General features: G+C 30.8%; 1 protein-coding gene across 1 annotated transcript; it reads right to left on the reverse strand.

The window, feature by feature from the left end:
* Window positions 1–1685: 1685 nt before the first annotated feature.
* Window positions 1686–25817, reverse strand: LOC127723106 (dynein axonemal assembly factor 11-like). The gene is made up of 17 exons (XM_052229580.1): window positions 25723–25817; window positions 19719–19812; window positions 18041–18114; window positions 17695–17772; window positions 15037–15133; window positions 12967–13042; window positions 12252–12302; window positions 11613–11672; window positions 10710–10819; window positions 9714–9785; window positions 8515–8604; window positions 8129–8203; window positions 7229–7294; window positions 6417–6486; window positions 5851–5946; window positions 5148–5224; window positions 1686–3620 (listed from the first exon to the last, which is right to left on the reverse strand). The coding sequence occupies exons 1-17, from the start codon at window positions 25730–25732 to the stop codon at window positions 3437–3439; spliced, it is 1380 nt and encodes a 459-aa protein (XP_052085540.1). The 5' UTR covers window positions 25733–25817; the 3' UTR covers window positions 1686–3436.

Here is a 25817-nt window from a genome sequence, read left to right on the forward strand (position 1 = left end):
TATTTGAAAATTCTGTCTTATAGATTTCTTTTTATGCACAAAAATGTGTTTTTTCATGAACAATCTAAGCAAATTTTGGCAATTTTGAATGACTTGTACCTTGAAAAATAGCGCGGTGACCCATACTTTTTATCATTTTTTTTTAAAAAGCGTAGTAAAATCTTCATTTTGGCAAAGTATAAGAAAATTTTGTCTATACCCCTGAACTACCTAAAATACTTCTTTTGACGAAGCTTGTAATATTTGTGTGCTAAACTCCTTTTCTATTCTTTGTCTTTATGCTATTTCCATTATAAGAAAAATTGAACTTCTTATGCAGATATGCAATATGGTTTTCTAACAAGAGTGCGCACACTGAAATATCTTGCCTGGTTTACTGATCATGATTGATTTTATGTTGAAAACCTTTAAGAAGGTTTTACTACAAGTACCACTTAAACTTAACATTATCAATAATTCATGTTAATGAGGTTAAGGTCAGATGAACCCTGCCGGACAGACATGTACACCTGACAATCATTCTATACACAAATAATAGTTAACTTATTGCTTACAGGAACAGGCACAAAAAACTTATCATTGACTAATGAACCATAATAATTAGGTGAAGGTCAGTGGACACTTGCCAGACAAGCATGTACACCTTACAATTATTCTATTCGCTAAATATAGTTAACCTGTATTCCAGAAACTGACATATTCACAAAAACTTAAGATTGACCAATGAACCATAAATTGAGGTCAAAGTTGGATGAGCACTACAATATTTACACCTTATGACCATTGTATACACTAAATATAGTTGAATCATTGCATTCAGTGGCGGATCCAGAGGGGTGGTTCCGGGAATTGGAACCCCCCCTTGTTTCTAGATGATCAATGCATTTGAATAGGGACATATAGTTGGAACCCTCCCTTTATCCTGGGTTGGGAACCCCCCTTTTAAAAATGGCTGGATCCGCCCCTGGCATTGCTCTATAGTATCTGAAAACAGACTTAACCCTGAAAATTTAACATTGACAAATGAACCATGAAAATAAGGGGAAGGTCAGATGAAACCTGCCAGCTTAACATGAACACTTTACCATCATTCCATACACTAAATACACTTGACTTATTTCTAGTAGTATCTGAGAAACAGACATAAACACAATAACTCAATACTGACAAATGAACTATAAAAATTGAGGTCAAGGTCAGATAAAACCTGCTAAACAGACTTGAACATCCTTACAATCATTCCATACATCAAATATAATTGACCTACTGCTTATTGTATCAAAGAAACAGACCTAATCATGTAATTTTAACCTTGATCACTGATTTATGAATGTGGTTGAGGTCAAGTGAACACTATCAGACGGACATGTAGACCTTGCAAGGATCTCATATATCCTATTATTCATTTCACATGACAAAGTACTGAACCATGAAACTTAAGTGAAGGACAATGGACATATGACAGACAGAAATTTCATCACATAAGGCACATATATATATATATAAAAGGTAAGAGCATCCAGATCTGCTACCTTCTGAAATATAAAGATTTATACAAGCAGTTTACATAGCCACCACCAGATTAGCATCCCAGTGTCTCACTTTCTGCAACTTTGGTCACAGGCAAGGCAATAAAAAATGTGTGCAATAATGAGTTTTAAATTGTAATACAAAATTCAAACATGTCTGTATTTCAAGTTTATTATAGGTAAAATACATGCCAAAAACATCTAATAAATATAACAATTTGAGTTCAACATTCTCTGGTAATTATTGGACGGCATTCAATAATAACACATGTAAATTGTTGATTTTAAAAACAATAAATAAAATCCGAATTAGCTCCTCAGATAATATTTCAGTTTTGATAAATGTATATTGCCATATCTAGAAAGTATTGGTCAATAAGGTAAAATCAGACCTCTAACCAAATCTGGATAAAAATTGAAATTAAATCCCCCAAATTTGTTTAACACGGAAATAATGAAGAACTATGCATTTTTTTCTTATTAAGTACACATTTACATATGAACATATATTTTGAAAATTCCTTTTAGATTTTTAATATGATTTAAAGTATAATCCTGTTTTTAAACATATTTTGGTAAAAAACAGAATTCATACAGGTTTACCTTTTATATTTTAAATGTAACTAATTTCGTCTTTGGATCATTTACATGATATGCATCTCACTTCCCTTCATGATTGGTTTGAAAATAATCGAGCTGCTAAATGATTTCAATTGATAGCTAAGGTAACCTTAATTATATGTGAACAAATTATCTGTAGGAAATAAAAAAGTAAACACAAATTGGCATTTGTAGAAATAGCTTGCCTGCTTAACTAATTATGATTGAATTTTATTTTGAAAGTCTTTAAGATCAAGACTACAGGTATAATATAAACTTTAAAACATTATCAATGATACATAAAAAATGAGATCAATGTCAGATGAACCCTGCCAGACAGACATGTACAACTTACAACCATTCTATTCACTCAATATATTTGACATATTACGTGAGGTATCTTAGAAAAAGACCTTATCGTAGAACTTAATGTTGACCAATGAACCATGATAATGAGGTCAAGGTCAGATGAACCCTGTTAGACAGACATGTACACCTTACAATCATTTTATACACCTAACATAGTTGACCTATTAGTTATAGTATCTGAGAAACGATCCTAACCACAGAACTTAGTTTTGACAAATGAACCATGAAATGAGGTCAGGGTCAGATGAATCCTGTTAGACAGACATAATCTATAAACACAATCATTTTATACACCCAAAATAGCCGACCTGTTTCTTATAATATCTAATAAAAGGACCTTATCATGTTAACTAAATGTTGAACGCTGAACATGATATGAGGTCAAGGTCAGGTGAACCCTGACAGACATGTATACTTTGCAATGAACCTATATACCAAATATTGTAGCCCTATTAGTCTAAAACAGGTGATAAAAAGCTGTAGTATTTTAAGTGGTCAACTAACCATGTGAAAGAGGTCAAGAACAAGGAACATATGCCAGATCATCAGGCATGTGTATACCAGATATAAATTATTCAGCTCCTATACCCTCTGAAATATGAAGCTTTATTCACAGCTTATGGCCTTATACCACACCACTGTTGCTGCCAGGTTAGCATCCCTAGGTCAGTTTAAAGATCATAAATAATTAAAGTGTGATTTTGTATATTTTATATACTAAAGACACTGCTACCATAAACTTTCATTAATTCAGAAAATTATATATTCAAACTTGATATACCAAGATACCTGTTTTTTGCAAAAGTAACTTTTGAAACATGATTTATTTTGAAACTTATTCAAGCTTGCAAAAAGAGGAAAGAATTCAATTGTTGCCTAATTTGTAAGATGAACACATTTTCTTTGTTAAAATTTACAACAATTCACTCCAAGGGAGGTCACTCCAGGGGAGGTACATCTAAATCATCAACAAAGTCATCACTGTTTGGTCGTTCTTTAACAGCCTGTTTGACTTTTGACCCTAATGGTGGTACAATTTTATCACTTTTTTGAGTAACAATATTAGCAATGTCAACTGTCTTGTGTGCCTTTTTGTCAACTTCCAGTTTTTCGTGAGTTTTCCTGCAAATAAAAAGGTTATGTAATTAAAGAAGAAGAGTATTAAAAATAAATGGATAATGTGTCTTTTGGCCACAGATGCCCCAGCTTGTTAATATGCAAGAGTCAACTTCCACATACAGATGCAGGATTCATGTAGTTAAGACCGTTTTGTGATTATAAGCATTGTGTATAAGTTTCATAACATTTGGTTGAGGCAAACTAAAGCAATTTTTTCATTTATAAAGGAGCATAACTCAAGAACAGTAAAAGTGATGCCACCCAATTTCAATCTTGATCTAGGTTTGTGGTAATAAGCCTTGTTTATAAGTTTTGTAACATTTGGTTAAGGCAAACTAAAGCAAGAAAACAGAAACGAAAAATTCAGCAATTTTTATGTTTATAAAGGGGCATAACTCCTGTACGGTAAAAATGACGCCACCCAATTTCCAACTTGATCTGTGTTTTGTGGTAATAAGCATTGTGTATAAGTTTTATAACATTTGGTTGAGGCAAACATTTTGGGGATGTACGCGATGGACAGACAGGATGGACAAACGGACAGGACGGACATGGGTAAAACTTAATGCCCCCTCCACTACGGCGGGGACATTATAAAACTTTTGTTTATCTACACCTAAGATGAAAACTTTTAATCGCATGGAAAAAAATTTATGGTGTATTGATTCATGATACAAAATCTCTTCTAGCATTAAGTCTCGGCAAAACCTAGAACAAATGAACAGCAATCAAATTCAGATGATCCAACCTTCAGAACTAGAAATGGTTATTAAAGTATGCTAAAACTGAAGTAAATAAGTTCATGTCTATCATATTTTTCGTAAATTGTTTTGTTATAAATTAGGCTGTTAGTTTTCCCCTTTTGAATTGTTTCACATTTTACATGTCAGGGCTTTTATAGCCAACAATAAGGTATGGGTTTTTCTCATTGTTGAAGGCCATAAGGGTTGCCTATACTTGCTTATATTCACTTCATTTTAACTCTGGTGGATAGTTGTCTCACTGGCAATAATACTACATCTGCTTATTCTTAAGTAATGAAATGTATGTAAAATTGGTCCACACAATCATATCTGGATGTTTTAATAACTTCCCTTCCTAACTTGAAATTATCTAAAGATCTAAGTCAATACAAGTGGGATTGTTTGAAAAATTAGTTGTAACATGTCCAAAAGCTGACATGTGACATATCACAGCATGAGATGTTACATAAAAAAGAAAGAACAACAGAGTATCTGGCTGAATATTTTATACAATAAATTAAGACCATTCCAAAGAACCATATAACTGCAGCATGACTGATCAGATTTTTCAACAGATGAATGATAAATCTGCCTTCTGCAGGAGAACAAATAATCATTCTGAGACAATTACCTTAAAACCTTTTGAATCTATTTTTTCAGAAGATAAGAAAATATTGAAGACTCATATTTTCAGAATTTACATTCCTAGAAGAGGATTAATACAACAAAAGATACGTTGCCTATATATCTTTTAGTTATTTGTGATGTTGACTTTATTCATACAAACCTTTTTTCTTGAACATTATTTTCTTTATTTTCTTCTTTATTTACAATTACATGCTTTGGTTTAATGAGAGGTTTAGCCTGAAAAAGAAATGTGTTGTTTCATTTCCACTAATTAAATGTTCAGGTGATGTGTTATTGGACAAAATAGCAGTATAAATTTTAGAACAAACAGTTATGAAAATCACTTATAACAAGATTAATGATAGAAATTTCTTATCAAATGATACTGATAATTAATTAAACTATAAATGTCAATTATCATATTTTTAGTTTGAACCTTTTTACACTAAAGACAATATTTTCACATTAACAAAGAGAGTACTCCTTACATAACTGAAGTGCGTACAAAACCTTGAGTTTTCTATTCTTAGTCAAATAAATGACCAACAATCACAACATAAAAGAGAGCTCTGGAAGAACAACATAACTTCTACATAATTTATACTTAACATAAGTATTTGATGTATCATAGTACAAATTGGATTATCTCCCATGTATTATGGTCAAAATTGGATAATCTCCCATGTAACTAGTCCTAACTGGATTATCTCTCATTTATTAGAAAAATCTGAACTAAAAAGTATGTTCCATTTTCATTAAAAATGCATTGTATGATAAACAAGAATAACTTATGTCGCTCTCCATATTGTCTCCATTAATTGTTATGATTTACATAATCAACATAGATTTGACAGTATATATACCTTTGGCATTGTGATCAATAAATGACCAGTAACCTGAGATCTTTTTGCTGAACTAGAATCAGCATTTATATCCTCTGTCATACATAACTGTAATATCTGAAACCATAAAATTTACCATTTAAATGATTAATTAGTTAAAAAAGAATGATTGAAGACATTTAAATGCTACTATGCGGTATGGGTTTTACTCACTGTTGAAGGCCGTACGGTGACCTATAGTTGTTAATTTCTGTGTCTTTTCGTCTCTTGTTGAGAGTTGTTTCATTGGCAATCATACCACATCTTCTTATTTTTATATGTCAGTGCATAATGATATGATTGTGGTAATAAAGCACACCAATTTGATTTTTTAGTTATTCTTTTTTGGCAGACACAAAAGTGACTTAGTGAGTTACTTTTTTGCATTTGAATATATATTTTTCTATATTACAAAAAAAACAAAAACACAAAATAGTATAAATGGGTGCCTTTGTATTTCAACATATAACCTATGTTCCTTAAATAGTATCAGTTTGTTATTTGTACATACCTTCCTTTTCATTATAACTTTTGTTATTTGTACATACCTTCCCTTTCATTATAACTTTTACATAATTTGTTTGTACATCAACATCTACAAGTGATGTATCCATATGTCTGGAAAAAATACAAATCTTTATAATTAAGTTCTACAATAGTCTAACAGGAGCAAGTTAAGATGATTTACTTCATTATTTAAACACTTTTCAGTAAGGCTATTGAATTTGGATTGAAATTTCTTTTTCTCTCCTGGACAAGAAGATATTTTTACAAGACAAAATATATAAATTAGATGATTAAGAGGTATTTAGATTTCTATTTTTAGATATTTTAAAAATATCTGTGCAATATCACTTTCTATCTGCCGTTTTCAGTCTACATCTGAAAATATAGTTGAACATGTGACTCTTTCTGAATGAATCTAGTGAGTAAGAATATACAAAATAGTTATATTACATTATATCACAGATTAATTAATGATGCCACAGAGCAAAAGAGATTTTTGAATAATGTGAGTAAATCAAGTGTCTTAGAATTCCAAATTGAAATCAGGTCTATTCTTGGCCTGTGGATATTCCCTTTTTCAGAGTTTCATTTCAAACACTGTTTAATGTAAAACTGGAAGGGTATAGTAGAAATAAAGCTCCTATAATAAAGAAAATTTATGATATACAATTATATGAGAATTTGTTTGGTTCAATGATGTAACAACCAATGCTTACTGTGACATTGTTGTTGTTTCCTGAACCAATTATTAATTTCCATGCCAGGAAAAACAGATATTGTTGTCTTATAATATCTGTATGATTGAACATGGATGAATATAAATAATGTACATTAAAAAAGCTTAAAGACTTACTTAAAAACTGCAATATCTAAGAGAAACTGGTTATTTTCTTCATCTTCAGTCAGTGTAAAGTCCACTCTACATAATTAAAACGTATACAAACTTAGATATACATGTATATATAATCTATAAACTGTAAAAGCCTTCAATTAAGGTGATGACCTTATTGATATGACATATTTTCAGGAACATCGGTTTTAACTGTCTTATACATCCTAAGAACTATTTGAGCAAGTCTGATTCTAAATGACTCAAGAGGATTCAATCCCAAAGATTTTTAATTTATTTTGCAATAAATATTGAAAAGTATTCAGCAGTTGAGGACATCCTGGATTACAAACCAGGGGTATCAGATGTATATGTGGAAAGGAATTATATTCCCATTCCATCACACCTGAGTTCTTCTCCAGTTAATGTGTTTATGGTGCTGTCTGTTCTTTTTTTTGTGTGATATTTTGTCTTCTCTTGTTTTGTCTTGTCATCTTTTTAGGTCATTGTTTTGTTTGTCTTTCTTCGTTTTATCATGTTTGATTGCCTCCCTTAGTATCCTCTTACTTTTGTTTTCTAATAGAGAGCATCTATAATAAAACTAGTTCAAATTGCTAAGGTTAATAATCTCATAAGAATTTTATTCAATATTTTCCTTCTGGAAATCTACTTTTTATAGTTACATTAGGTGGATGGTATTCTCTGATCAAAGTGTGAAAGAAGACCAGACAGCATAAGACCATTTTAATAAATTTAAATCCACATGGATTTTACAACTGCAGAGAAATAAATCAATATTTGTTTTTATTACTATGTATGTTCTAGCTGTTACCATTTTGATTGGTGTAAGTTTCCCTGGAAATATCCCTTAAAAGATTGACCCAAAGGATCATTCTGTCTAACTTATAATTATCATTCACTTACTTTGCCTCGTTTACATTTAAAGGTCGGCCATCATCTGCAAACAATCTTCTTGGAGCTTTTTCTTCTTCTTTCTTCCTGAAATATAACAGAAGCAGAGCTTTACATACATGGTCTATGTTGATTGATGAAATAATGCTTTAACAATTACATGTCACTTTTTTCAGTATTTCAATTATTTTCTTACATTCAATTATTTGATAATGTACATCTGTAGGTAACATTTCTTTTCTGTATCTAATATAATGATAAGGGGAAGTAAGTAGAATTCTGAACTAATAATATTGCAAACAATTGCCAATATTCTGACTAATATAATAGTAACATTTGTATTTTTTGGTATATGGCAAATTTTCTATATTGAAATAAAATTAGTATCAGTAACATACTCTGTATTTTCTCGAGCTTTTTGTTTTTCCATCTGTTTATGGACTTCAATTCTTGATTCTGGAGTAAATTCTGTTTTTTCCTCCCAAAACCTAAAAAACAAAACAGAGGTAATTAATATACATGTACTATGGATTCATTGGTTTTGGTAGGTATCAACTTTGTGGTTGGAAAATAATTCCTGTTTTGATAGTTCTTAATTTAGATTTTTGCTATAATCAAAATAGCTTAATATTTGTGTTTCATTAAGGTTTCCCCTACCCACAAAGTCCATGAAATTTTTTATCCCATAACTATTAATAATAATAATAAATTCTTTATTTAAAGAGAGTAAACTCAGTTAGTTACAATAAACTAATCTTCCCTGAGGCCCTCAAAATTAATGATTAATGAATTCATTCAGTATATTTTTTTTAATATTAACAGTTACTACATTAATTTTTTGTTTGTTGAATAAAAATGATTTAAAGACACTTGAAGAAAGTTTCAAATAATCTACTTATGGATCAATTCAATTATATGATTAATAGTTACACATTTATATACAAAAAATGTGTTTCAATAATTCATCTTATTGATTGTATTAAAACTCATTACTAATTACTGTAAATTAATTTGCAATTGTTTATGTGCTTGGAAAATAATAAACTTGTCTAAATCCATTCTAAAAATATTGTGGATTTATTATACTTCGTATGGTACCAATTTTCTTGGATTTCATGGGAACAGGTAAACTATCAATTTAAATGATCAAAAAAGTATACATTTTCTAAAGCCTTGTACGCAAACTGACAAATTCATGAAATAAAATATTTACAAAAAAAAAAGTTGTCCTCAATTCATGAAAACTGGTGCTCTCCAGAATAAATGAATCCACAGTATTACTTTCAAAATATAATTTTCACAGTGGATTAATATTCATAATTCCCCCCTTCCAACTACTGAACAGGGAAACAAGTATTCACTAAGTAACAACTAATGCTAACTAAGATGTTGTTGTTGTTTCCTGAACCAATTATAAATTTCCATGCCAGGAAAAACAGATATTGTTGTCTGATAATATCTGTATGATTGAAAATGAATGAATATGAATAATTAATATACATTAAAAAATCTTAAGACTTCATAGCTTTTGTCATAGTGAAGAAAAAAATTGAATTGCAGTAAAAAAAAATAGTGTAAAATATATCTAAAAACCTACTCTTGATCTTTTTGATGCTGTTTCTCTAGAGAATCATCTTCTAATTCTCTGTCTTCTGTTTTCTTCTTATCACTAAAATATAAATGATTATGTCAAATGTTTTGAGATAATGCTTGCAGGAATGAAATATTTCATAAAACTGAAAACAGCTTTCATTTCATTCAACAATGTTTAATTCATACAAATGCTTATCTTTTATTGGCTGAAAGATGAATCATTTGATTCCATCCCATGCTTTCATTTTGTATGAAAACAACCTATGCGGTGTAAAAGCAACGGATATAGTATGAGAGCAATCCCAGAATATAGAATTATAAGCTCCGCCTATCTAATCATAATTAATCAACACTATTCATTCACATTGTTCATGCACTTTGTGCAACAATTATACTTTTGAAGAACGCAAATTTTATTCATTTGAAAAAAAAAGTTGACAATTTATCATGAAATATGTATACATGTTAATTGATAAAAATATATAACAATAAATTATTATCCTATGATATACATGTACGGTACTGATGAGTGAGAGTCGTATGAGTGTGTTGCCATGACGGTCTGTTGGAGACCTTCCTCTTTGAATATGTTTTTGTTTATGGTCTTTTCACAATTTACTTACTGACTTGTTGAGTGCTTGTCAACATGTTTAACCCTGCTACATTCTGCATGGGCCTGTTCCATCTGAGGAGCCGGTTATTCAGTGGCTGTCATTGGTTGCTGTCTATCATATTTGTTTGTCATTAATTGTTTGTACATGAATCAGGCGGTTGGTTTTTATTGTTTGAATTGTTTTACATTTTGTCATGTCAGGGCCTTCCATAGTGTATTATACGGTAGGGTTTTTTCTCATTGTTGAAGGCTTTGCAGTGACTTATAGTTTATAGTTGCTTATATGTTCGTCATTTGATCTATGGGTGATAGTTGTCTCATTGGTAATCATACCACATCTTCTTATCTTCATTTTGTACTATCTATCCTTAAAATAAAATTATGTACCTTTCATTTATATCAGTATACCATCTACCATCAAATCCAGGTTTCTTTTCATTCTTTTCTTTCTGTTCTTTCTTTTCTTCTTTCAGTTTTGCCTCTTGTTTTTGTTTTTCCTGTACCAATAAAAAATACTAGAAATTGCTTTTTGGTTGCACTTTACTTTTGATGGATTTGCTTTATATCATTGTAGATTATTTTTAAATTGAATACAGTTTCATCGGAACAACTGCTTAATTTCCAGTGTTTCTTTTAATCTTGATCCTTTTCTCATCTCATGAGAATCAACCATCCTTCAATCATTTAATTAATCTACTTAATAAATAAAAATCACAAATCTTCAGATATCCCTATAAATTAAGTTTTAAGTTTGATTGAAATATATCTTTGTTCTGAAAGCCAAGAGTTAATTAATTGGATGTTATCCATGGCGTTACTGTCTCAAAAAGCAAAAACTAAATGGTTCAGAATAAGAATAATGTGTAAGTTATGGGTGATGCCACCTCCTGCAGATGTTTACCTTGTGAATTAACCCATCAAATTATGGATCAGAGTCAGTCTAGTACACAGCAGGGTTCAACATCAAAATAACATTCCAATTTTGTCCTATTATTGTCACTTAATGCATCAATCAATTATCTGAAATTTAGTGTTTGTCTTTATGTTATATTTTGTATTGTTGAACCATTGACCTACAGTCAAATCTTTATAGAAAAGGTCACCGGGGAAAACTGACCCTATAAGAGAAGTGACTTTTGATTCAAGGTTCAAAATGAATATGTAATATCATAGAGGGACAAGAGGGTGACCTGACAAGATAGCTTTTTGCTTAATACAGGTAACGGTTACATCAGGTTTCACTATATATCCAATTTTTCTTTTTCATACTGAAATATAATTTATACTTACCCTTTTCTTTCTGTGTGCTTCTTGTTGTCTTATTATTTTGCTTCTTAATTCTGCATAGTCCTAAACAAACAGATGTTATTGAAATTTTAGTTATTAGCAATGGCATTTACATGTGTGATAACACCTCATCATGTAACCCTCAGTAACAAGACACCTTATCACTATTTTGGAAGTTGTGACACTTGAACCAGTGTTTTGCAACACTTGAACTATTGAGGACATACAACAATCACTTTTGCATTGTTGCTTCATATATTTTGATGTCCAAATTTTACAGGAATGTCTGTGATGGCCAGTAATGGCGGACAAATAGTGATAAGGTGTATGTTCAGATGTGTGTTTAGCGTTTGGTATAAATCTATTTACCTATTGAAAGAAAAATGGGGTTGATGTACATGATTCAACAAACATAAATTTATATCCTAAGCCTAGCTGAGTAAGGTGAAGAAACAATGTCTGCCATTCTTTTCTTAAAATGGTAGAAGAGCTTTGTTGCCGTATTCCACCATGCAGAATCAATATATTATGTATCTTTCCTCCTCTGCAAAGACTTAACAAATTTACAAAGTTCATTTATTAATCCTTGAAGCTGATATTTTTAAGGTAACGAAACATTTAACAAAAAGAATCGTTTCATACCTGTTTTGCCAAAATCCTTTCAGATTTGTCTACAGCTTGTCCATCTAACATCTGAAATGACATTACAGATTTTGTTAAATTTTATATTGATAAAAGTTCAATAAATGGAGTATTTGTTGAATGAAATCCTGACAATTATCTATGACACAAAGGATGTATTAAGCATAATAATACAAATTTATTGTCTAGTGAACTGCTAGATTTCTCTCTTGCAAGAACTAATTTTGTCTGTTCAAATTGGCATTTCTAATCAAACAAACTAGTTTGTCAAATCAATAAAAACAGCAAATTGGTACATTTGTTTTCATTTTTAGGTTGTGTAATGGTTAAGAAATTAATTATAAGACTTAAATCTATCATAAAATCTAACAAAAATACCAGTGTTTGCTGTTTGTAGTTTATATGCAATGCGAACTGATGTGTTGTTTTTTTATTATTGTAATTTCTGTGTATCAGAAAGTTAATCTGAGATTATTCCAATCCCTAATCTTGAATTAGAATAAATCACTTACTTAAGAGTACAGTTGTAGGGAGTTTTTTTTATGTTTTATTATTTTAAAAAGTATTAAAGAGTTTTAAAGGTACAATTCTGTTTTTTTTTTGTAATAATAGAAATCAAAAATATGTAGGTTTTGCAAATTTCGTTTTGTTAAAGGGGCATTCTTATGCACAATAAAAAAATTGTTACTTTTAGCCATCAACAGTATATACAAACCTGTAGATGTGGTAATGTTGTAATAACATATTCTCTGTAACCTTCATATTCAGTACAAGGGTTACCTGTCAGATACCTGTAATCAAAGTAATATATGCATTTCATTATCAGGTCAATATAATTTTGAAATCAAACTAATCCTCTATTCTGGTGAAACCTCTTTTATTTGCTTTGGAGATAATAGGATATAATCTCAGACAAACCATGTTTTTGAAGCTGACAACATTTTTACAGTTCCAATCTCTACCATTTGTTAAACCATTGTTATTCAAACTAGATCACATACATTTGAAATACAATAGAAATAATTTTCGAAGTTAAAATATAAACCAGGCCATAATCTTGGCGACGAAATGACGATTTAAGTCGCCAAGGAATTTTGAAAAATCGCTAAAACTCGCCGTTCGACTGACTTCATGGCGAAGTCAAATCGCTATCAAAATTAGTAAAAGGGAGACAACTTGAATTTTACAAGTCTCACAGGTAAACAAATTCAAACAATGTTTAAATGAAATAAATACAACGGCGACTTTGAACATCCATGGATTTAACATTCAAAACTATTGAAACGAGAAACCGAGCGTCTGTTTGAGTTATCACTTTACAATGATTTTCATCTGAGGATGTTGCGTAAACACTCAGCTGATTTGTTTTCTTTTTATCTATCACAAGACGATCAATTTTACTATTCGGTAGGTTAAGGGTGGGAATGAACGGCAGATTTTTTATATTCTTTGATTAAAAATTGAAATATAAAAGGTAGAAAGACAGCTAATGGATAAGTTGGTTGCAAAGAGTAATGTACAACACATGGCAAGCTTGTGATCAGCAGTGGGTTTTTCACGACCAATTTGTTAATGAGGGAGATATTTTTTGTAACAAAATGATAAAAAATAGCTCTTTATCGATTAATTAAAATGTGATTGATAAATATTTTCATTTATATATAGGCTTACAATCTATCACGAGATTCTCAACTTACAGCTGACATGATGTCCTGGACAGTCAATATTTTACAAAAGATAAACATTAAATTGCCCAGTCATTAAAAAGTCATCACTTAAACTGGGAGTCATATTTTTCTGGACTTAAAAAAATTGAAGTAGATGCACATGGGATTAATGCATGATAATATTACTAGGCAAGCAACAAAATAAATTTCAAGTTGACAGCACTAAAGGTTGAATGAATAAATAACAACTACATTGTCTAAACCTTTTTATTAAGAATTTTCAATTCATACATTTTATACAATATTATAATCATATAAAACACTGCAAGGAAATTTTTTATTGCACAAATAAAACATGTTTCCCTTAATGATGTGCACGAAAACACTATGCAAATGAAACGGTAATGGAATTTCACTTCTCCAAGAAATTGACCACTTCTCCCAACTCTCTGGTGGGAGGAGAAGTCACTTCTCCCTCTCAAAAATCCTAGATTAGGCCCTGTAAACTGGTAAAGTATAGAACTTATTTCATTTTTCAGACACCATATGTGTCTTAAATTTCATGTTATTTAACAACTGTTGCCTAGCATTGTCTATAGCCCTTTCCAGAAACATCCATGAATTTTACTTTAAAATTATAATTTTAAGTTAGTTAACTCCCTTTTCAGGAAGTAATATACTGCATCACGGCAACTAAGCTCAATGATGAGTCAATAATTGGCGGTTCGTAATCACTGTTGATTTAAAGGTAATATTTGGTTAATATAAATATAAAAATTATAAATGGTATTTTGTGTTCAAACAAACTCGTTATCAAACTCGATTATAAAGCTGGAAAGTTACATATTTTTTTCTATTTTACTTCTCACCAATGCTCTGCATTGCAAAGACTAGTATTTATACCAGCATACTTCCCAACAAGGGAATTCGTATAAAATTGTATTTTCAAAATAAGATTCAGGTTTTTCAAAGTTAGTTTCTGGAAAGTCCTATAACACAGATATGTCAAAATTTATCATGAAAACTGAGCTAGAAAACCAGTTATCTGCTCCTTTCTGGAGAAGTTGTCAATATTGTGACTCATTTGAAATAAAAAGATTATAGTAGATATAACTTACAATTCCCTGAAATGAACTAGATCTTTTAAATTTTCTATGCTTGTCAATTCTCCAACAAAATTAACTGTTAAATCCAATTTCTGTAAAGACTCACAACCTGTCAAAAAAATATTAGAAAATAATAAAAACTTTAATAAATAGTTTTCAATAGTTCTACTCTTGATATTATTTCATATAAATATTTTAATCATGTTTATTCAGCACATTTTAATTTAGACCAACATGATCATAAAATATTACAATAAAATGCTCCGCTGGGAGCAGCTTGATACAACCACAGAGGTCGAAACCTGAACAGTTGGGGCAAGTATGGACACAACATTCAAGCTTGATACAGCACTGAATTTGGATTGTGATTAAATATTTGACACATCATAGGTTTCTGACACAGAATGAATGTGGTCTAAGAACTTAAAATTTTTTAATTTACCTATTTAACCATATCATTATTATTTGCTTTTATATATAAATCAGAAATAACCAATTTAAAATGGAAAATTTTAAAGAAAAAAAAGGAAAAAAAAATCCCTCCCCCAAATTTTTTGAACCCCCTTATGATTCATCACCCCCAAACTCAATCCCAGCCTTCCCTTTGTGGTATGGTACCTTGCAGTACAATTTCAGAGAGATCCATACACTTGAACACAAGTTATTGTCTGGAAACTAGAAAAGGGCTTGTTTTTAGGCCCCTTTTTGGCCCCAAATTCCTAAACATTCAGGGCAATTACCCCCAAACTCAAACCCAGCTTTCCCGTTGTGATATGGAACCTTGTAGTACAATTTCAGAAAGATCCATACACTTACACACAAGTTATTGCCTGGAAACTAGAAAAATACTTGTTTTTGCCCCTTTTTGGCCCCTAATTCCTAAAATATTGAAGCAATTACCCCCAAATTCAATCCCAGCCTTCCCTTTGTGGTATGGTACCTTTGCAGTACAATTTCAGAGAGATCCATACACTTGAACACAAGTTATTGTCTGGAAACTAGAAAAATGCTTATTTTTGGACCCTTTTTGGCCCCTTATTCCTAAACGTTTTGGGCAATTACCCCAAAACTCAATTCCAGCTTTCCCTTAGTGATATGGAAACTTGTAGTACAATTTCAGAAAGATCCATACACTTACACACAAGTTATTGTCATGAAACTAGAAAAATGCTTGTTTTTGCCTCTTTTTTGGCCCTTTATTCCTAAAATTTTGAGGCAATTACCCCCCCCCCCCCCCCCACCAAATCAATCCTAGCATTCCCTTTGTGATAAGGAACCTTGTGGTACAATGTCAGAGAGATCCATACACTAACACACAAGTTATGTCTGGAAGTTTCAAAAATGCTTATTTTTGGCCCCTTATTCCTTAACTGTTAGTACCATAACCCCCAAAATCAATCCCAACCTTCCTTTTGTGGTATTGAACCTTATGTTAAAATTTCATAGAGATCCATTCACTTAAACTAAAGTTAGAGTGCGAAAACCTATGTGTCTTCGGACGACGACGACGCCAACATCATACCAATATACGATCGCAAAATTTGTTTGCGGTCGTATAAAAAGCTCACTCTTTATTGTACTAATGTAAACTAACTGACAATTTTGAATATCATTTATCTAGTGAATTTGTGCCATTTGCTTATTATGACAATTATACTACTATAAAAGTTACATTCATTTAGAAATTAATGATGATCATTTTGCTTCATTTCAAATTTTAACAATTAAAGATCACTGGCAACAAAATCTGTCAAACTTATCAAATTATATACAGAATAAAAGTGCAATGTGCCTTAAGATTTTACAAATATAAAATAAGAAGATGTGGCATGATTGCCAATGAGACAACTCTCCACCAGAGACCAAATGACATAGCAGTTAAAAACTATAGGTCATTGTACAGCCTTCAACAATGAGCAAACCCCATACCGTATAGTCAGCTATAAAAGGCCCCTAAATGACAAGCGTAAAACAATTCAAACAAGAAAACTAACGGCCTGATTTATGTACAAAACAATTAAAAAAAAACTAATATGATATACAGCAACAAACTGTAACTACTGAATTACAGGCTCCTGACTTAGGACAGGCACATACAGAATGTGACGGGGTAAAACATGTTTGAAGGTGCCAAACCACCCCCTAACCTGGGACAATGGTGCAACGGCACAATGCAAAAACAAACTATACTATGTTTGTATTGTTGTTTTCTGACAAGTATAAAAGGATTAATTATGAGGGAAAGATTGATTGATTGTTGGAATTTATTGCCACTTTCAGCACTCTTTGCTATCTCATGGCGCCCAGTTTTTATTGTCGGAGGAAGCATGAGTCTCCAGAGAGAACCACAACCTCTGGAAGGAAAACTGGCAATACTGTCAAAATGAGTAGAATGCACCTTGCAATGAGCAATGTTTTATCATTCATTGTGCATTTCCTTTTGACATTGTAGTAAGACAAGCATTTTGAACTTCTGTCATTGATATTATTAAAAATATATAGAATACACAGTTTAATATTGGTAAAACAGTGTTAATTTAAGGTTTTTATGATTTTTAAAGACATCAACTTTTTGCTTTTTCTTTTGACTGGTTTTGTTCAAGTACATTTATAAATTTATTTTTTACCACTGTAGTAAGTTTCCTGAAACAAATTGTTTGCAAACCTTACCTGAGAGATTTTCAATTTTCTCCACATTATTCAATGCTAAATTAAGGTACTCCAGTTTTTTCAGCCTTCCAACATTTTCTGAAACAAAAATATCAGACACTGAAATGGTTTATCTTGATGCAAAAGATTGTAAAACATTAATAGCTTAGTTTACTGACAGTACCAATAATTTTATTATTCTACATAAAATAATAAATGAAATGTTTGTTCAGTATAGAAATGTCTGTTTTTCAGTTACATATCAAATTCTATCCGATTTATATTTTTGCAGTTTCAGGTTCTGTATATTTTTTCTTATGGTTTACATGTCTATTTCTTTCTGTAGCTAAATTTGGATAACACTTACCTATTTTGGGAATAAGATTACTTTGTAAGTATAAAATTTTTAGCTCCCTGCACCATTTGTCTAAATGCTCAATTCTGAAATTTAAAATTTTAGACTAGAAATACTGAAATAAAATACAGTAATATACTTTTTTATATGAGTTTTAATAAATTAACCACAAAAATCTGTTGAGTTTTCCCAGAATATAAACATAAACAAGAGTGCACACGCTGAAATGTCACGACTATATTACTTATTATTGAATTTATGTTGAAAGTCTGTAACATGAAAGTTTTACTACAAGTATCACATAAACTTAACATAATCAATGTTCTATGATAATGAGGTCATGGTCAGATAAACCAGGCCAGACAGACATGTACACCTTACAAACATTCCATACACCAAATATAGTAGACCTGTTGCTTATAGTATCTGATAAACTGACCAAATTATGAAAACTTATCATTGACCAATGAACCATGAAAATGAGGTCAAGGTCAGATAATACCTGTCAGACAGACATGTACACCTTTCAATTGTCCCATACACTAAACATAGCTGACCTATTGCTATTAGTATTTGGAAAACCAACCAAAACACAAAAACCTAACATTGTCCAATGAACCATGAAAATGAGGTCAAGGTCAGATGATACCAGCTAGACTGACATGTACACCTTACATTCATTCCACTCACCAAATATAGTTGGCCTATTGCTTATAGTACTTGAAAAATAGACCAAAACACAAAAACTTAACATTGACCAATGAACCATGAAAATGAGGTCAAGGTCAGATGAAACCTGCCAGACTGACATGTACCTTTTAAAATCATTCCATACACCACATATAGTTGACACTCTGCTTATAGTATCTGAAAAACAGACCTAATCATGTAACTTTAACCTTGATCACTGATCCATGAAATGAGGTCGAGGTCAGGTGAACCCTGTCTGACGGAGTGACATGAACTGCTTTTACACTATGTTCCTTTATGTATCATATATCTCTTTCGTACAATGTAAGTCAACTGATTGGAATCAATTAAGGATAGAGTTGAGATCTAAAACAAAATAGTTTAACCCTGTGACTGTCACATGTTTAAGTACCTTACAGATGTCAGAGTCCTGTAAGTGTTGATATTGGTCATATCTTAATGGGTTTTTTCATTTAGGGGATTTGGTGTGGGTGGCAGATCTGTGACTGTCTGTTAAATACATTCACAAATTTTTAGCCTTTATTTACATGTACATATTGTATAGACATCGAATCTTTTGTTGAAGAATAAGTTGACCTTCAGTTTTCATTTTGTTAATTGTGTCCTTTAGTTGCTACCTCATTAATACCCCACATTTATTTTTATTCATATAAATTAATAAAATCAGTAGTTTTTGTACCAACCGAAAGTCACAGGCAAATATCATATTTGTTGACAATTCATTTTATACAATGTATACATGTACAAATGTACATTTTGTTAATTTGTTGAATGCAGTGTTGAATTTCAGATCTTTGAAAACACCCAAACATCATCATTTTACAGAGCTAATTATATGATTTGGATGCTTGTTCATTGTTGATACCCTGGTAGACTGTTAGCATGTCTTGATGTTGTCTTTGAAGATTTATTGCTGGGTAGCTGTCTTTTAAGCCCTTACCTGTTCTTATCAAAATAATCCGACATAATAACTACATACTTTTCTATATCTTGTTGGTGTAAAGATACTTCCTCTAATGTTGAGATTTCAAGGTCATTGTGCTCAGCTTTCTTTCGAACCAAGTTTTCAGTTACTAAAAATGTTAAAACATATTTAACTCCACATAATCATTAGGATGTTACGGCAACAAATGGTCCAGACCCAAATATGGGGGTGTGAAAGCAGTTTTTGGTGCCACATAAATTGACATGTAGTCATCTCATTGGAACTGATTGTTTTACTATATTAATGAAATATATAGATGTACCACCTATGATTTAGATTGACTTATAGATGGAAATATAAGTATGTGGCTTTCTACTTACATTAACATGTAAGCAATGAAATCATTTGTATAGAAATATCAAGTTTCACTTAATTTATAAGAAAAAGCAATTCACATCACATAAAGCAGTCAAGCTTAGTACTTTTATAAATTAACTATTACATGTGATGTAAATGTATGTGTAAGGTTTTGGAATCAACATTACATAAAATTATCAGCAAAAACATGAAGCAGGCACTTAGGAAAGTGAATCGAATTTCATGATGTTTTTTTTAAGATATTTATAGTAATAAAATCAACAAGTTTATCATCTTGTAAATCATTTTTATATTTGATGTATAATGGGACTTAAAAAATTCTGCTTAGAATACATGTATTTCCAGTATCAAAAGTCCATTACTACTAATATGTATAATTCAATATCTTATAATGAATGCATGAAATGAGTGACCCATTATCGCCTTAAGGAGAGATATACTTTCTAAAAAACTCTGAAAAATTGAAATTCTAACATTTGTGATGATTAAAGAAATGTGCTATGACATGCGAGGCTCAGGACTATTGCAAGTTGGAAGTACTGTGTAGGCCAAAAAACATAAATGTGTGTTTATGGTTACCCTACTGACCCAATTTTTATCAATTTTTATCACCTAATAGAAATTTTTCGAAAATAAATGATTAATCTTGAGTTATCTTTCTTTGTATGAAATTCACTTACAACAATATGGGCTTTATTCTTATTCCAAAATGCAAAGAATGGATGAAAAAGATAAAACACTTCAGATTTTTTTAAATAAACTTACACATGGATAAAAAGTAGAAATCAATTTTCATATAAATTTACATGTATGGCCTAGTAAAAAAATTTGTAAGGGGTTCCGCGGAACCCTGTGTCTTGCCTTCAATTGCTGCTGTCAGAGTAAAAGTGTAATGCTGACTTAAAAAGTGAGTTCATTTATCAGTAAAATACAGAATTTAAAAAAAAATAAAACATTTTCTTTGGATGCTCTTTCTTGGTCTGTCAGTGTAAAAGTGTAATGCTGAAGATTAGCTTCTGTCCAAGTTTCATAACAATCCTTATATTTTCAAAGGTTTGCTTCAGACATTATCTATTAATCATTAAAAAATTTCTGCCAAAGTTTCATAAAACTCTATGAAGATTTGACAAAGTAATTGATGTGTAACAAACTTTAACCCCAGACTGTATCTACTTGTTAACTGTAAACAACTAAGTCTATTTATCAGTAAAATACGGAAAATGAAAATTAATATTTTCAAAATTTTGCTCTGGATACTGTATTTTTGAGATAAACAAGCTTCTGTCCAAATTTCATAAATTTCCATGAAGGTTTGACAAAGTTGTTGATGACTGAAAAAATTTAACCTCAGACTGAGCCTGGGTGTTAACTGTAAAAAAAATTAAATCCTTTATTAGTAAAATATGGAATCAAAATTTTGTTCTGGATACAATATTTTAGTCATAAACAAGCTTATGTCCAAATTTTATAAAATTCCATGTAGGTTTGACAAAGTTATTGATGACTAAAAAAACTTTAACCACAGACTCAACCTAAATGTTGATGCCGCTGAAACCGACAACAGAATCTAGGATCGCTATGTCGAAATAAATTTTGCAGGCTCAACAAAAATGTGTGCTTATGTTTATAAGTTAACATACTGAAAGAAGATAAGGGTATGTTGGAATTTTTTTATGCCCCCACCGCTAGGCGAAGGGGGCATTAAGTGTTACCCTTGTCGTCCATACATCCCAAAATTGGTTTCCGTTCTCCAACTTTAGTTTGCCTCAACCAAATGTTACCATAAAACACAGTTTTGTAAAATTCTACAAACAAGCCTATAGAAAATTTGTACTTTGTTGAACATTTCAATTCATTGTTTACTTATAAATACCCACAAAATAAATGTGTATCCCAGGAACAATAATGAATCCAAAGTATTTGAAAATTATATTAGTCTTTCTTTATTAAGTTTAACTTTGCACTTTGTGATCTACCGTTCAATGCAAATCTATTCTGACAATGTACTCTTTCCTTTTTGAAGAAATACACAAGTATAAAATTCCCAGACATATTTTTCCTAGGGTTTCATTTCCAAAAGAATAAACACACTAGTGTGAAGATGGAATACATTGGACTAGTGCATTTTTTGTGTTAAAGGAAAGATCTAAACACAAGAATGAAAATATGCTTACAATCATACAGATTCTAGTATGGCATTTAAATGATCCAGATTTTAAGTTTATAATTATTTTTTTGCAATTGATAATTACATGTAGTTATATAAAGGAATGTGAATAGTTTCAGCTAGTAAGATTAACATTTTAAATTACAGGAAAATGGCTGAGTGTTTGTAAGAGGCAATTTTCTGTTCCAGCTGCTCAACATAATGAGAGAGATATTACACCTTATTGCTACATTATTGCAGACATTCCCGGTAAAATTTTGACGTCACAATAGAAATTTTTGACACCACAAAGGAAAAGTAATTGTAGTATGACATCAATAGTTCAAGTGTCGCAAATTCTCTGGTCAAGTGTTGCACATTCCCAAATAGCTATAAGGTCTCTTATGTACCTATCAATGAGCTCAGGATTCTCACAAAGGATTTTGGAGGTGATTGCAGGGACTCATCATTTTTGTTCATGGCAAGTCCACCAGTGAGAAGATAAATTTTATTGCCATATCATTTATTATTTCAGTCCCCATGACAAAATAGAGTAAGGAAATTACATCAACTTTAGATTATTATCAAACATTTGTCATAAAATGATGATATTTGTGCTCAGTTGATACATTTTACAATCTTGATTCATCTTTGGACTCACCAGTTTTGAAAATGATGAGTCCAGACAGATTTTCATGAGTCCAGGACTAATTGACTTGCCTTAGTGAGAACCCTGGAGCTCGGGAATAGGAGTTTAATGTGAATAAAATAAATTGATTATCATGGGTGAAATAAATTGTTCATTTTGCACCCTTATAACTGTATGGTAGATCTATTGTCCTATAATTGATTACCTCAGGGCATTACTTTCGGTTTCTGTTTATTTCTGAAATTTTCTTTTTACTTATTTTGCTATAAAGAATTTCTATTTCTATTCTATTTATCATTTTTTATTTTCTATTTTTTGTTTTTAGTTTTTACTATCAATGTGCCATTCGCATTAAAAAAAAAATGAAAATAGCTGTATAAAATCGTTAAATAAAGAAAATATTATTGGGACTAGTTCTCAGGCACTTGTTTCAGAAAAAAAAATTTCCTATATATCTTAATATATCACAAGATCCTTAACTCGCATATTTGAAAAATGTCATCCGGTCACGAACTTCCGTTATATTTCTTTTTCACCGTTGTCAACCGAATCCAGGTCCGTTCGCCCATTCAAGTTTGCCTCCTTTCACTTTTGCACCCTACATGTTCACACCCAAAGTCCGTTCGCATCCTACACGTTCGCTCCCTTTAATTGGTTTTGTGGTGAATAATTTTGTAATTGAGTTTTGGAAAGTGTATTGCTATAAATATTTTTTTTATCATTGTTTCAAAATAAAACAAGATTTTGACAACGTTTTTTTTTTTTTGTGTTGAATAAATCTTAATCATGTTTTGGCTGGGACTATTAATGTATACTTAGTATAATAGTCCCAGGTTTTGGTTAGTGTATTGCTATAATATTTTTTTTCATTGTTTCAAAATAAAGTGAGATTCTGATAACGTTTTTTTTTTTGTGTTGAATAAATCTTAATCATGTTTTGGTTAGTGTATTGCTATAAAAAAAAATTTCATTGTTACAAAATAAAGTGAGATTCTGACGTTTTTCTTTTTTTTTGTGTTGAATAAATCTTAATTATGTTTTGGTAAGTGTATTGCTATAATTTTTTTTTTATTGTTTCAAAATAAAGTGAGATTCACACGTTTTTTTTTTGTTTTTTGTTGTTTTTTTTTGTGCTGAATAAATCTTAAATTATGTTTTGGTTAGTGTATTGCTATAAATATTTTGTTTGTTCATTGTTTCAGAATAAAGTGAGATTCTCACAACATTTTTACATGCAGTATTTACATCAAAGCAAGTTAAAGTAACAATCATGATTTTCAAACACACAACAATAACACCAAATTTAGCTGTGTATAAATACAATGTACCAATAAGCAGTAATCATACATAATTAACATTTAATAATTAATCATCAAATTAATAAATAAAAAAAATCATATAATAATTCCTCAAATTTTTTCAGGAAAATATAATTTATTTTGTTTATACGCTTTCGAGACGCGACGGCCATAGGATGTGTCGGCCATACCGTCACATCGTCCATGGGACATATCCACCACACATTGTGAGACGTATCGTCCACACTTTAAAAAATTTTTTTTATTGAGGTTATAACATAAAATATAATAATAAAATAAGTATTTATTCATAATAATAACATTAATATGATTTTGTAGTATTTTTTTCTGTACAAGAGATCTTATTTATTCTTGTAAGAGTTATCTTTGCTTGATCATCATCACTCGTGTTTACAACTTGTTGGGGCCATATTATGTAAGTATATTGATTATTTCTTCATTATCAGTTATAAACAATTTCTGAAGAATCATTTTTATTGTAATGTGATATAAAGGCATCTTATTTTATATGAAGTATATATTATTCTAAACAATAAAAATCTTCTCAATCTCAGTCTTGGTGAAATTTAAAGATGGCCAGTTTCATTTTTATCATACTGAATGTTCTTTTTGCTTAATCATTACTTGATTACCTTGTTTTATATTTCAAAACTGAACTTATTGTTTTAATTTTGACAGAAATTAGTCTCCCATTCGGATATAGTCATTCATATTTGTTCATTTTGTTCTGTTTGTTATACGCAAGATATCAAAAAATCATTTAGAAAACAATATGATATTTTAATATTTTATTAGATTAAACACATTCATTTATGATATATATATAATGAGTAAACAAATGATATAACAAAATTAAACATGATAAATAATATAAAAACAGTAAAGCTTATTTAAAAGTTATAATAACCATCTATAAGTATCAAAATAATTCATATATAACATCTATATAAAAAAAAAAAAAAACGTGGACGATACGTCTTCACAAAGTATGGCCGTTTTTGTCATATGGCCGTTTCATCTTTTCGGGGTATGGCCGTTTCATCCTATGGACGTCATGGCAGTATGGCCGTCACGTCCTGCATCGGTTTATACATATAAAAAAAATATCTAATAACTCAACTGGAAACTGAATAAAAATTGGGCGCGAATGTGTAGGGTTCGAACGGACCTAGTGGGCGAACGTGTGGGGTGCGAATGTGTGGGGTGCGAAAGTGTATTGGGTGTGAACGGACCTGATACCTTGTCAACCACACTAAAACTTATGTCTGATTAACTTATGACATAAGTTATGTCGTAAATCTAAATTGATTTATCTACACATTGTTGTATAACACGCCTACTTTTGTTGTCGGAATCATTCGTAGCAGGCCTCCCCAAGTATGTCAACCGTAATTATTTAACGAAAGATCGAAGCAAATGGAAAATAAGGATCTAGGTAGATCCTTATAAAAAATTTTCCATTTGCTTCGATCTTTCGTCAAATCTGATATAATTGGAAATGTAACCTCTGTATTGCGGTAAAGGAATAAATTGATAAGCGAAGAAACTCGCTATGTTTCTACTTACTCCGAACCATTGTGTATAATCAGTGTAAATCTGTGCTACATGTACATGTTCTAACTGGAGCTGTTGTCAATATAAACTATTAAGCGGAAGTAACT

Source organism: Mytilus californianus, unplaced genomic scaffold, assembly GCF_021869535.1.
Source record: "Mytilus californianus isolate M0D057914Y unplaced genomic scaffold, xbMytCali1.0.p SCAF_1, whole genome shotgun sequence".
NCBI lineage: Eukaryota > Metazoa > Mollusca > Bivalvia > Mytilida > Mytilidae > Mytilus > Mytilus californianus.

Bases quoted from the DNA above. Each gene is read 5' to 3' on its own strand.
- LOC127723106 (XM_052229580.1), bottom strand. The intron at 7,295-8,128 runs GTAAGTGAATGA...TTAATTATGTAG, and splicing joins TTAAATGTAAACGAGGCAAA to AGTGGACTTTACACTGACTG. The intron at 3,621-5,147 runs GTTTGTATGAAT...TTTTATTTGCAG, and splicing joins AATAATGTTCAAGAAAAAAG to GAAAACTCACGAAAAACTGG.